Below are 13697 nucleotides of genomic sequence, written 5' to 3'. Positions count from 1 at the left end.
GCAAAACATTGGTGTTCTGCGGCAGCTTACAATTTGAGAAGCACCTAGTAAAAATTCCAGTGCTGCCTTTACAGGGTGTTTCAAGAAATGTGTCTAAAATTTTCAGGAATTGGAGAAATGTGACATTTGCGTGCTACCTTCAGCATTACTTTTTCTGTCGCAGTAAAACACCTTAAGATGAGGGCAGACATTGATTACGGCAGTAATTATAAAAATTAAAATAATTATATTTTTAACCAGAGGAAACAGGCGGTAGGGTCAAATGGGAGAATTGAAGTCCTTCCTCCTCAATAGCCCATAGCCGCTTTGAAATTTTTAAAAGGCAGCCGCTGATAATTTTTGCGGAGTGATAAAATCTGACCAGTTTGATTGGTGAAACCGACGCGCCGAAGAGCGCACCTGCCATACCCTTCCGAAACGCCCACAATGACTGCACTGTTTCCCTCGCACTGTTTCCCTCGCACTGGGGGGCGGGGATGAGCGAGTGTGGTTATCAACCATCGATCCATTTCGCTTCGTGACAGCACATGGCAAGCGCAGCCCGCACACCGATTAATCGAAGTACATAGTTCGAAAAGCAGTAAAAAATGCAGGAGGCTCTACAAATGCAGTAGTGTTTCTTGGAAATTTTCACCACTGACATATTGTAGTACATATTGTCATCCCTTTGCAGTGTATCTGTGATTATAGCATACTTCATTGGTCATTTCCATAATTTAATTGCGTTTACATTTTGCAGACTTTACAGCAACTGTTTTTAGGCCCTTTTACAGCCATGTCACAGCCAGCTCTCGATATTCATTACTCCAATGTCAACTCAATAACTGTGGCCTGGTGCTCTTTGGCCATACTTTGCCCTTGCACCACAAAACAACAAATTTATCATCTAGTACTACACTTTTGCTTGACAGTATGACAACTGCAGTTATTTAATGTTTTCATGACGGAAGGATGTCTCTGTCGACATTTTCGTGGAGCAGTGACACCCTCCTGCATGTCGCAATTCCTTCAGACACCAAAAAGAGCCGCTCACTGGACACACTAGTGTCTGGTAACGGCAGAGCTCTCTTTGCAAGCTGAGCCAACAGTGTGCACCATCCTTACACCACTACTCACACTGATCTTTTTCGCCCAAAATTCTGCAAAAATGAAATGGGGGTATGTTGCCTGTAGGCTACATCCCTCAATAAAGGGTTAATGCATCACAATATATATTTCAAAATTCTTGCACAAAATAATTCATCCTCTTGATTCTTGCTTAACATTCACTAAGAAAACTTCTACCAGGAGTTAACAAGAGTTTAACCTTTTCTGTTTTCGCATTAATACATTTAAACGGACTGTCTACCAATCGGAACGTGTCTTTGGATCGTGGTAGGAATAAGAAGATTGTGTGTCATATTGACGGAAACAAGCATGCTGGTATCCCATAAACAAGGAAATGACATGTGGCGTCGCATGACGGTGAAACAGTGTTAACCGATCTGTGTGCAGACATGTAACGAAAAAACCCACATTGGTAGAGCAATTTTGTTAGGGTACATTAATGTATTGCCTGAAATTTTATTTACTTTGTGTCAGAGCGATTCTTTTTTTTTATTTTTAATCAGTGTGTGCCCCTCATGTAATGTCCCATATCTGGGACCTTTGAGGTATTCATAAAAGTGGAGCTGCCTTCACGCAGATGAACAGAGTGGTGGATTGATTGGTCCTCTAGCATATCCTATTGACATGGTGACATGCAACAGTGTGAATAGCGTAGTGCAAATGGGGCAAGGGTCGCCGTCTTTTCAGCATGTTGAAAACGCGAAGCGCTTTTATGGCATGCCAGCATCATCACAATACCAGTGTAGGCATTTCTTACTACGATGTGCCTGCTTGATCATCACATAAAAGGCTTGGATCACAACTACGGACTGCACCTGTAGGAAATATTGAGAACATAGGCCACCAAGAAAACAAACAAGAAATCTTATGACTACTGCAACCAATTGCATGCCGACTGCTCTTAATGTCACATTTTCAGCGTCTAAAGGGCACCTTAAACACTTCCCTAACTAATCGTAGAATGGCCTCAGTATTTATTGTATGTCCTCCCACAAATCTCATGCCGCAAAAAATTTCCCAATTCTTCGACTGTAAGTAGATTTATTGCATAGATACCCAGCTTTATCTTTCGTTTCGGCGAGCGCGCTGGAAGCTACACAGCGGAGAAGCAAAGAGGGAAAAGCACTGGCCAAAAGTTGAGTGTCGCGGTGGCGAAAGGGCTCGTCGCGGCACCCTGTGGCGGCCGCCTGTAGACTACGCTATGCAGCACGCCGCTGCCATCATGGAGGTTACGCACAGCAGATGCAGCTATGTGCAATGCAAAGATGAAATGATTTTTCGGTCCTTTTGAGGTCACAGACATATATTTTTCATTTTTTTAAACTCAAAATTGGCAATTACGTATTAAGAATGTTCTCACGATCACGAAATCGGCCAATAGAGTTGGTGGACCAGCTGCTTTCGGTGACGACATTGCGGATACGAGAGCAATCGACTGTTCACTGCTTTTGACAATGAGATTGTAAATTCCCTGCTGCCTGCAGTGCAATAATATTTGGCTCACATGTTCACAGGATCCTCGTTAATAGATTGGCAACATTTTTTTTTTACTATGTTCAAGAAGTTTTTCAGGGCCAGTTTAACACAGTGTAACCATTCCTGCAGAAGCCCGATGTGCTTTGTTTCTCACGTTTACCGGCATGGTGTTGCTATTGTGTTCAGTAATCAGTGTTGTGGGCATCTATACAGTTTTAAGACTGCGCAGTTTGAAAAATTGTTTTTAAAATTCCTACTCTTTCTGGAGTAACCATTGCACATTTAGACACTTTGATCGGTAGGACTTTCTATAGTGCTACAAGATAGGTCCTTAAAGAACTTTAGTCAGTCCCTCCAATTACAGTGTTTATTTCCCAACATTTGACCTTAATAGTTTGTTACCTATTACTGTGCATTCTCTTCCTCTTAATGATTTTATTTATTCACTTGATACTAGTATGTCATGCTTGAATATCTAGCTTGCAGTTTCTTGTGCATCATTCTTAGCAAATTCTCTATATACACACTTTTGCTGTAGGCCGTGTAGGGCTGCAGTATGCAAAATAAATCTGCTTTCATGAGAATATAGTAAGTGTATACAATAGTGTGTACAGGATTCTAGTGTTTCTCATCAATTTTTTTCAGATAAGCACTGAAAGGATTCTGCCCGTGGAGACAGCACCTCCTCGAAGAGTGCTGAAGTCTCCACATGCTGCAGCTCCAGCAAGGACACTGCACGTGGCCATGCACCCCCCCCCCCCCCCCTTTTTTTCCTGACTTTTTAGTTTACTTTCATCATTTGTTTTAAGCTAAACGTAATGTCTGTTCTTTTTTTCTTTTGTATTCTTGTTAAAAGAAAGCTTATGCTTGATGTACAGAACTTTCTGTTCAATTTTTTTTTTCTGCATTCATCAAGCATGTTAACATTAGTCAATAGTTTGTTTCTGCTGTACAGTGATGCTGTGAAAATATGGCCCGTGTAATGTCCTCTGGTGCTGTCACTCCATCTGTGGGCACATCTGAAAAACAAGTGTGCCATGCTCGTGCCTTGCAGTGCCAATGGTCCCCTTGGCATCCCGGTACTTCTCGCCAGTGTGTTCCAAGAAGCCTCTCGCCCCTCCTCACCAGTGATCTCAACAATGAACTGGTCTCGCAACATTTTTTTTTTTTTTTTGTCCCATGCGATCCTTTGCCACGTGCACTGGCATGTGGCAAAGTATTAGTATGTTAAAAATGGCTACGCTTCACATGGCCTGACCTTGCCGCAGAAGGGAGCGTGCAGGTTTTGGTTGATATTGTTAAAAAAACAAAGAAAATAAACACTTGTGTAAGATACTTTTACTTGGCCTTGCTTAGCTGAGGGCCGCACGTGGTATTGTGCACAGAGGTTCGTGCAGTATTTTTGCATTTTGTTGTGATATCTATATAAAGAGGAATGTGATAAATACCTGCCTTGTACAGTGCAATCCACTATTAAAGGGAACACTTTAATGTGTGACACTCGCTTAGCTTGTGGTTTAGCTGCAAGTACGAACTAAAGCTGTGTTGATTTTCTGCACAAGTGCCTAGACAGGTGCCAGTGCCAACAACCATAGGTTTTCTGCTACCAGAGGGAAAAAAAATGGCATGTGCTCATCTCTTCAGCCGAGGACTGCACTGTAGAAGTATTGTGCTTGAAACTCTATGCGGTTATGCCTCTATAGTATTTGGAAAATGATAGTGATGAGTGCCTAGTCTTGTGTATGTAGGGTCCTTCATTTTTGGGTAAAACCTAATGTTTTTCTGACCCTGAATAATTTTTGCCTTTTGTACAAAAGAATAAATGCAGGTTGAAAAACCACTACACTGCGTGCCTTGTGTGAGGAAGTGGTCAAGATACTATACATTCACGAATAATACATGCTTTCTTTAATTATGCGTAACAAACGCCAGGATATATAGTATGTACTGCCAGCCTTGAGTGAACGAAAACTTGTAGCTGTGCAACAATGGCACATTGCACGTCGCGCATGCAGGTGGAGGTAATGCACTGGCAATTGAAAGCAGTGCTGGGGTTGTTCTGTAATGCGAATGGTAGCTCCCCCGTCTTTTCTCAACGTATATATATATATCGTCAAAGAAGGGTGGTAGATTTGCTAAGCCATACAGCTGTAGGATGCGCATGCAAGTGTAAATGTCTACTAGCGAGAACTTAAACGGCACAAATGTGATTTCGCATTAATGTTCAAAGGGAGACAGTTGCTTGTGTTAATCGTTTTGTGAAAGTTGCCAGAATCTCAAGCTTTGGGTTGAAGACAACAAAAAACTTTCTCCCTGGTTTCCATCTTTAAAAATAACACTGCCCTTTGCATCTGTTGGCAAGTGTTGCTGTCGTTCAGAAGTGCACCTTATCAACTTCGGTGTGTGTCCCGACCTTCAAGTACAGAGGTCAATCATAGGAACAAGTGCTCACATTTTTACCCCTAAATCTTAATCAAACCAAAGAATGAAGGACCCTGTGTATACGTCGCTGCTCTAGTTGAGATGTCAACATGCTTTGAAATAGTGCCTGGGTGGATTTCTTCCTCTACATTCGACAACTCTTTATTTAATAAACATTCTTCATATCGTCTTTATTTTGCATTGCTGCCTGGCTGCTGCTTGCAATTTGCACTGTGGCATGAAGGTTAACTCATCATTATCCAGCTGCATATAGCCTTGAATGCTCTACTACAGCTGTCCTTGCATCCATAACTGCAGTGCCAGTGACTCCGGAGTGTTCAGTGCCAGAGTTTGGTTCCACTGTGGTTATTCCATTCTATAAATGCTGGAGCAATGCACAAACATGCACTTTACATGTGAAACCAGCAGGTCCTGAAATCCAAGAGCTCTGTGGGTTCTAAAGAACCTTGACAGTAATTGTCAGTTGTGGGTGAAACATAGTTTTGGTGAAAGTCTGGTGATAATATGGGGAAGAGGGAGCGACAGTAGTGGAAAACGGGTAAATAGAGGAGTCGCTTCTCTTGCAATACAGCTAACACAGCTGTGAAATGGTTATCTGCTTCACCAGTGCGATTGTTGGCTAGGTGGCGAAGCAACAACATGCAGCGAGAAACGTAAACGTAGGTTCCTAATGCTGCCAACCTTACTCAGCATTTCCCTCCTCACTTGCAGTGACTGGAAAATGGCCAGCTGGCTTCCCTGCCTTCCCTGCTTGCTTGCCTTCGCGAGTGGCTCATACCCACTATGGAGGATTGGCCAAGAATCTGTCGATTTAAGAAAAAGATCAAGAGTCTAAAAAGAATTATTGAGAAATGTTTAATGGCTAAAGGAATGAAGTTGGATAAAATTTAAAGGGACTGACAACCGACGTTTATGGACTCAGTTTTTTATGGCGCAACTAAAAGCTCGCCCTCGTAGTGTTTACATCTGCAGCGGTTACTTCCAAAAGTGCGTGGATATTTTGTAAGCAGAATTTTTTGATCTGAACAGTCTCTAAAAAAAAGTCCCTGCTCCAGCAACGCTGAGAAGTGATAGCGATGCCCATAGAAAGCCACCCATCGTCCTGCTTTCACTGGAGGAACTGTGGTTAACCACCTATATTGTCGATTTCGAGCCACTTTAGAGGTAAACAGACTGGTACAATAAGTTGCTGTACAGACCTTACATTGCTGTACAGACTGCGTTTTTTTCTCAAGTACACGCCTACGTCATGGCTGGCTGGACCCCGTCGGCGTTATTCAGTCGATAGACGAGCCAAGCCTAGTCATCGAAAACGAATGCGAAAGCAGCGCCACTTTATATTCACTACAAACGAAGGCTTATCTGCACATTTTAAGTTAGAAAAAACTTATAATAGAAAGAATGTTACTGCATTTCAATATTAATAAAAAGACCAGGAACAGCATACACTGGTTGAAGGTCACGTGGTAGACCTCTTGAATAGGTTCATGTTTTTGCCGCATGGGGTGCCAAAGGACATTTTTCACGACTTTTAGTGAAGAATTAAAAATATAAATCTACGTTTAATGAGAAAAAGGGGCCCGTTCTACCCAATACGATAGACGATCTTTCCATCCGCGGGGTTATCTCAATTCATGTTCTGAGCGGTTTTGAGAATTCTGATAATTTAGCAAGAAAATCGTCCCGATTCATATACCCCACAACAGCCGCACCAACATCCCTATGACAATGTCCCAGAGAAGAGGCTCCCAACGATAGTATATCGGGAATCGTTATATTCAATCCAGCACTGCAAAATTTTCCTTCTAAAGTGTGTTTTAATAATGAAGAAAAATGGCAGCATGACAGGAAGAAGTGTTCTATTGTTTCGCCTTCACCACAGTACGAGCACAAGGAGAAGGCGCTAGACAAAATCGACGCAGATAATTTAAGGCAGGTATTCAACATCGGAATTTGGTGAACAGGACTTTTCTATTACGGCAGAAGTGTCTGTCCCAAGCAAATAGGAGGTGTCAGTAATCAGTTAAATTTGTTAATGATCGGTTCTAAGAGTGTTGCATGACTGCCTGTCTCCTGAACCTACCAGCAGTTATGAAAGCTGATACAGGATGGATCGGGAGAATTGGACCACTAAGGGCAGCTCTCGCCAAGCTGTCTGCTAATTCATTGATAACTAATCCTTTGTGACCATGCAGGCACCCACACCTATCTAATTAGTGTTAAGTGAAGAGGTATTAGACAATGAAATGTACGTGAAATATGGGAGCTACTATTTGCAGTGAGAGCTGAACATAAAAGAATCCGTTGTTATTACAACTTCTGAGATCATTGAGTTCACTTTTCGTAGAGCCAATGTAACCGCCAGAAACTCTGGTAAAAATACTGGTACGTAGTCGGGAAGACAAAGAGAATCAGTCAAAAGCGGAAGAGAAAAATTGCAATTCCACCCCATTTAAGATAATGTAAGAGGTGTTTTATTGTCTATTGACGTTTTATTGTCTACATTGTCTTGTTCAGCAACAATGGGGATGAATTACAGCAAATGATTGAGGACCTTAACCGAGAAAGTGTAAGAGTGGAGTTGAAGATTAATACGCAGAAGACAAACAATGTTCAATAGCCTGGCAAGGGAACAAGAATTCAGGATCGCCAGTCAGCCTCTAGAGTCTGTAAAGGAGTACGTTTATCTAGGTCAATTACTCACAGGGGATCCTGATCATGAGAAAGAAATTTGCAGAAGAAGAATAAAATTGGGTTGGAGTGCATACGGTAGGCATTGCCAAAACCTGACTGGGAGCTTACCACTGTCGTTGAAAAGAAAAGTGTACAATCATTGCATTCTACCGGTGCTAATATATGGGGCAGAAACTTGGAGGTTAACAAAGAAGCTCGAGAACAAGTTAAGGACCGTACAAAGGGAATGAAAAATCTTAGGTCTAACGCTAAGAGACTGGAAGAGAGTGGTGTGGATCAGAGAACAAACGGAGATAGCCGATATTCTAGTTGACATTAAGTGGAAAAAGTGGAGCTGGGCAGGCCGTATAATGCATAGGATGGATAACCGGTGGACCATTAGGCTTACAGAATGGATACCAAGAGAAGGGAAGTGCAGTCGAGGACAGCAGAAAATTAGGTGAAGGATGAAGTTAGGAAATTCGCAGGCGCAAGTTGGAATCAGCTAGCGCAAGACAGGGGTAATTGGAGATCACAGGGAGAGGCCTTTGTCCTGCAGTGGACATAAATATAGGCTGATGGTGATGAAGAGGTGTTTTGTGTTGTTTGGATACGTATCGTCAAAAATAATATAGAGATTCTCTCTCTCACTGCCAATAGAAGGGATCGCACAGTCTTGCATCTGAGGGATCAGGCACTTGTAGCCATGTTTTGAGGCAAAAAGTGCCTGCGAAGACGACCTGAGGCCTTCATGGACTGAGGGACGTCCTCGATGGTCAAGACGTCTGGTTCAAAAGTTTGAGAATGGTTGGTGTAATATGTGCCGATGGCTTGACACATGCAAATATTCCTTGTGGCTGGACATCATGGAGGAAGGACATATATGGGACATGGCGAATCTTGGTGCAGGCACTTCCACCGTTGTAAGGTTGGCGCGTTCCACGGCATGAACGCGGAGCAATGCCGCAAGTTCAAACGTGCATGTAGACACTGCAACATTTACATTTTTTTGGCTAGGATTCTATGGATTTTTCGTGTCCGTCCACAGATCTGTGTTTGCAAAAACTGAGCTCCTCAGTTGGATGGAAAATTTTCATTCTGTGCAAAAGCTTAGACGTCTCGCCACTTGGATATGCATTTGCAGTAGATTAGTTAACAATAGGCACCATTTTCAAGATCAGTCGACGCTCAAGTAGATGAGGGTTTCTCAAAAGATTGGTCGCTGTGCGAATCGCGTCGGCCATATGTACTTTCGCGCCGCCCTCTTTTTCTAGTCGTTCCAAGCGCTTGCGTGCCTAGTTTCCTTCCGCTCTCCCGGCGTGGCGGCCCCGTCGCCCGTGTGTAGTCTCCAGTTCCCCTAGGTGGTGGTAGTCTTCAATGCAAATGTATGGCGCCGATCAAAGTAGAAGTGTGTGTGCGTGTCTTTATTGCGATAGCAATTATATGGACACTTCCAGCGGATTTCTGGCGTCGCCGTGAGGTTTTGTATAAAGTCCAAGGGCGATGAAATCGCCGCGCGCCGTATGTGCGACGCGCGCTATCGCGGAGAGTCCAAACGCGACTTCCCGTCGCGCGAAAGGCCGTGGTGGTATGGGAGGGAGGTAGGGGGAGGGGGGCGACGCTGTGCTGCGGCACCAAATGCGAATCTGACAAGCCGGCGCAAGGGAAACTGGCGACTCAGTCTCGCACGCGAAAGGAGGAAAGCGGAAAGGCAGCGCGGGAGGGAGGGGGGGGGGCAGCTTCTACTCTGCCAAAAACTTCGCTTGTACTTTGCCCGCGGCTGCGGCGGTCGCCCGCACCGTATCTTGAAAGCGATCTCCACACGGCTCTGACCTTTGTATGTGCTGTGCATTCGCCGCTCAGGTTCCATTGAAGCGATAGACCGCACGAACCTTCGCTCGCTGCGGCGGCTGCGCTTGCTGCGAGCGTTTTGACTGGTTGTCTGTGGTCATCGTGTGTGATCTATACACGTTAAATTTTGCTTGCGCGTGCTGACACCACGCTTGTTAATTCAGTTAGTGAGCGAATGTGTCGAAAACACGCCGTGGTTGCTCAGTGGCTATGGTGTTTGGCTGCTGAGCACGAAGTCGCTGGATCGAATCCCTGCCACGGCGGCCGCATTTCGATGGGGGCGAAATGCGAAAACATCTGTGTACTTAAGGGCACGTTGAAGATGGTCCAAGTTTCCGGAGTCCCCCACTACGGCGTGCCTCATAATCAGATAATGGTTTTGGTGCGTAAAACCCCATCATTTAATTTAGTAAGCGAATGTGTCCAAGTTTATGCAGCCGATAAAACTACTATCCCTACTCCGAATAGCTCTCTACTAATTTGCTATTGCAATATCATGCTTCGCCTTTCGGGCGAATCTGCGACATTTTTTTTTTTTCGGGATGACCGCCGTCGCCGATCAAGAGAAATAACATTTGCTCATATATTTGATCTAAATTCTGTGTCGCCTCTATGTCGTGTGCTAAACTGCTTCGCTGGTAATCCACCTTCACCGCAGTAGAATGACGCGATTTCTATTTATACTTTTATTGCGATAGCAATTATATGGACACTCCAAAGCAGATTTCTGCCGTCGGCGTCGTCGTCGCCATCGCCGTGAGGTTCACGTCAACGGCGATGAAATCGTGGCCGCGCTCCGGACGCTGTATGTGCGAGTGAAAGGGCGCGAGGGACGCGCGCTTTCACGGGGAGCGAACGCACGTCGGAGAGCAAACGCGCGTTCTGCGCCGTGATGATAAGTGGTTCTTGAGGGAAAGGGAAAGGTTGGCGCTATCTTCTGCAGCCCTTGAGGGAGCACGGCTCAGCGCCAATACGCTTAATTCTGCAGCCCTTCAGGAAGCACGCCGTGCTTCCTGAAGGGCTGCAGAATTAAGCGTCTGTTTCCTCCTTTCCATATATAGAGAGCAAACGCAACTTTTTCCGTCACGCGAAAGGATGTGGAGGGACGGGAGGGAGGGAGGGGAGGCGACGTTTAGCTGCGGCATAAAAACGCCGCGCGCGTTCGGTGCGAACGCGGGCAAAACACCGACGGCGTCGACAACAGTTCTGCGCGTTGCTGGTGCTGCTGCATGTCCAAGTTTATACAGCTGATAAAACTACTATCCTTACTCCGTATAGCTCTCTACTAATTTGCTATCGCAATTGGTGCTTCGCCTTTCGGGTGAAACTGCGACAACTTTTTAAATTAATGTGTACCATGGTGATCGTACTGTACTAGTTCCTGTAGTTATACAATAACAAGATTATAACCTTGTACAGTACAGCCCTCTTTGTCAAAACATCGAATATCTTTACTACAGCGAACTAGAAATTTATACTTCTATAGTTCTTTATTCTTTTTTTTATAGTTCACTGCATTGGTTCACTCTAATTTTGACCATAGCAACGCCTCCTAAATAAACCATGTCTGGAACGTCGCTCTTTTAAGGCACCGGGCGCGGGATGAATTTGGACCGGTGGCGCCTTCGTGCGGCTGCGCCGCGAATGTATGGCATGTGGCGGCCGGGCCGCGCGCAGCAGGCGCTGCCTTGAAACCTAGTCTGATCAAATATGTTGCGTTTTTGGGTGCACCAACAGTTACTGAAACATGACTGAAACTGGTTAGGCCATTAAATTCAATCGTTGTTCATCGCGGCATCGCGTTTTTCAGGCGAAAAGTCTGTATATGTGCGGTCTGTAGGCAACAGCGCGTACAGTGCTGAGCAACTGAAACGCGATACTCTAATCGCATGGTCAGCAGCGCTTTTTGCACTGACTGTAAGCGCTGGGGACGCCAAACTGATGCATTCTGGTGTAGAGTGAAAGCGAGAACCTTAGTAACGCATTATGACTGCATTTGGTCCCACGGCGCTCACCTGTGGCGCAAAAAAAAAAAAAAAAAAAAAAAAAAAAAAAACCGGCGGCAGCCGCGCGCTTCCAGCGCTTCAATCGCTGGGAACTGTACATTTCCGACGCTGATTTGCTATGATGTAGTTGTTCTAACGTTAATAAAAGAGCCGTTCATACGCAAGAGCTTCGTGTCCCACTTGCCTGTCTTCGCCTCCGCAGTGTAACGGCTCCGGAGCTTGGGCACCGAAGGCGAACACTCAGATTTGTAGTTATTTTGCCGTCTTATCAGTGTATCAGTCTTTCTTTTAATGTACATTTTCCTTCGTAGCAATTCCAAACTCTGGTTGAGTCCGACACACGACTGTGCTGTGCATCGACGGCGAACGCCAACGCAGTGCGTGTTCACACTCGCCGCCACCGACGGCTCCCGTCGCGCTAAGCTATATAAAATGGGCCGTGACTGAAGATTGGGCTAGTTTATAAGCAATTAAGAATGGGGAAGCATTGCAAAGATAAAAGAACTACAACGGACAGAGAACGACTGACACATGTCCGATCGGCGAAGCAGCTCAAGGAACAGAATAAGGAAGACGTATGTCACCTTTTTTTTTCTCTCGATAATTTTTGTGTTCTTCGCCTATTTACATGATTAAATACGCGAGAATGTTAACGCGCACAGCAAAATAACATCTGGAATATTACTGCTGGAGTACCACGTGTTATCTTGCCGCGGTGAGCTCCGTTCGCGTGGTGCATTTGCATCGCAATTTGCGCTCGTTTTCTGCTTTATATATTACTCGATGTCACGAATGTGATCTGCCTCGTACAAGTGACGACCTTTCTCAAAAGCAGACTCACGAAAATGCGTTTTCCGGTGCGTCAGCCCTTAAAATCCGCAGTGCCAAATCACTGGAAGCACCGAGCGCTTTCGTCCCGTCGTCTGCTTCACATGCCAGTGCTCTGACAGCTGCCGTTCGCGGCGCTGTTCGCCAGCATATCGCTTTCTCTCTTGAGTGAAGCCGAACAGGACGGTCGTGGCCGAGTGGAGCTCAGCGCAGCAGGAGCAGTGAATAAGTTCAATTTTTGTTTATTCTTATTTGGTTGATAGAAGTGTTAGGGTACCCGAGCTATCTATATATATTGTTTTTCATGCTTTTTTAGTTTCTTGGTTAGTTTGGTAGGACGTTAGTAGGTAGCGAATAGTTCAATTTGTTTAAATTTTTTTTTTTTTTTTTGGAAGCGGGTTGTGGCGCACGTGTTGCATGGTGAAAGCAGTGTAAAGCGGCAGTTTTAAACCGCGTTAGGGAAGCTAGCGGAGGTAGCCGGATAGCGAGTTTGCCGTACGGCTTACCGTGGGGCCTTGTTCAGGTATTTTATTGAGCTTTCTCGATAGGTGGACGGGTGGACAATGGCGCGGCAGGCTAGGAAGGACAGGGGTGATGACGAGCTGGTGCAGTGCGAGGAGTGCAAACGTTGGTGTTATTTGGACGAGACGCACTTCGCCAGTTTAGCCGACGCTGAGGAGGCTAGCTTCGCGTGCAGGTCGTGTGAAGGATTTAAGGGAGCTGTGCGGCGGATGGAAGGGGAATGGGCAGCCAGTGTGGAAGAGCTCAAAGGGGAGCTGAAGGTGGAGCGAGAGCGGCGAATTGAGCTCGAAATTCGGATCGGCGAGTTGCTTAACAGGGAGGGGGCCGAGGCCGTCCTGGTAAAGCGAATAGCTGGCGAGCTACAAGAAGAACGGGAAAAGCGGGCCGTGCTGGAAGAGCGGGTGGAGGCGCTAATGGTACAGGCGGCGCGTAATCCCGGGTCAGCTCAGGCGGGCGGCGGGGACAGCGCGGAGACTCAGGCAGAGGCATGCCATGAGAGCAGGGAGGGACGCCTAGGGGCCGTTGAACAGCAGGCGAGAGCCGGCGGCAACACGGCGGTTCCACAACTCTACAGCGAGGTAGTGCGGCAGGCTTCGGGTGGGAAGGGACGAACGGCAGGGAGCACATCGTCACGTGTCAGTGGCGCAGGGCGGGTGGAGAACCAGCTAGCGCGAACTGGAGGACGACAATCGCAGGCGGGAGGCAAACGTGTAGAGCGAAGGGTCCTAGTGGTGGGGGACTCCAACGTAGCTAGGGTTAAGGAGGGCGTCCTTACAACAATGAAGGCAGACG

At 45.8% G+C, this 13697-nt stretch overlaps 1 protein-coding gene across 7 annotated transcripts in view; it reads left to right on the top strand.

The window, feature by feature from the left end:
• LOC119456324 (uncharacterized) overlaps positions 1 to 13697 on the top strand; it is an 87095-nt gene that overhangs the window by 69692 nt on the left and 3706 nt on the right. For 6 of the 7 annotated variants that reach the window (XM_049669742.1, XM_049669737.1, XM_049669744.1 and 3 more), the window contains one exon: positions 3229 to 3919. The exons of the other annotated variant lie outside the window; for it this stretch is intronic. In XM_049669742.1, coding sequence (XP_049525699.1) covers positions 3229 to 3232 — 4 coding nt within the window. In that variant the 3' untranslated portion in view covers positions 3233 to 3919. Of the gene's footprint in view, positions 1 to 3228; positions 3920 to 13697 lie in introns of those variants that run through there. 7 annotated transcript variants of the gene reach the window in all.

The sequence above is a fragment of the Dermacentor silvarum genome, chromosome 6 (assembly GCF_013339745.2).
Source record: "Dermacentor silvarum isolate Dsil-2018 chromosome 6, BIME_Dsil_1.4, whole genome shotgun sequence".
NCBI classification, from domain to species: domain Eukaryota; kingdom Metazoa; phylum Arthropoda; class Arachnida; order Ixodida; family Ixodidae; genus Dermacentor; species Dermacentor silvarum.
The sequence above is the reverse complement of the archived record's forward strand: the minus strand, read 5'-3'. Positions and strand labels throughout refer to the sequence as shown.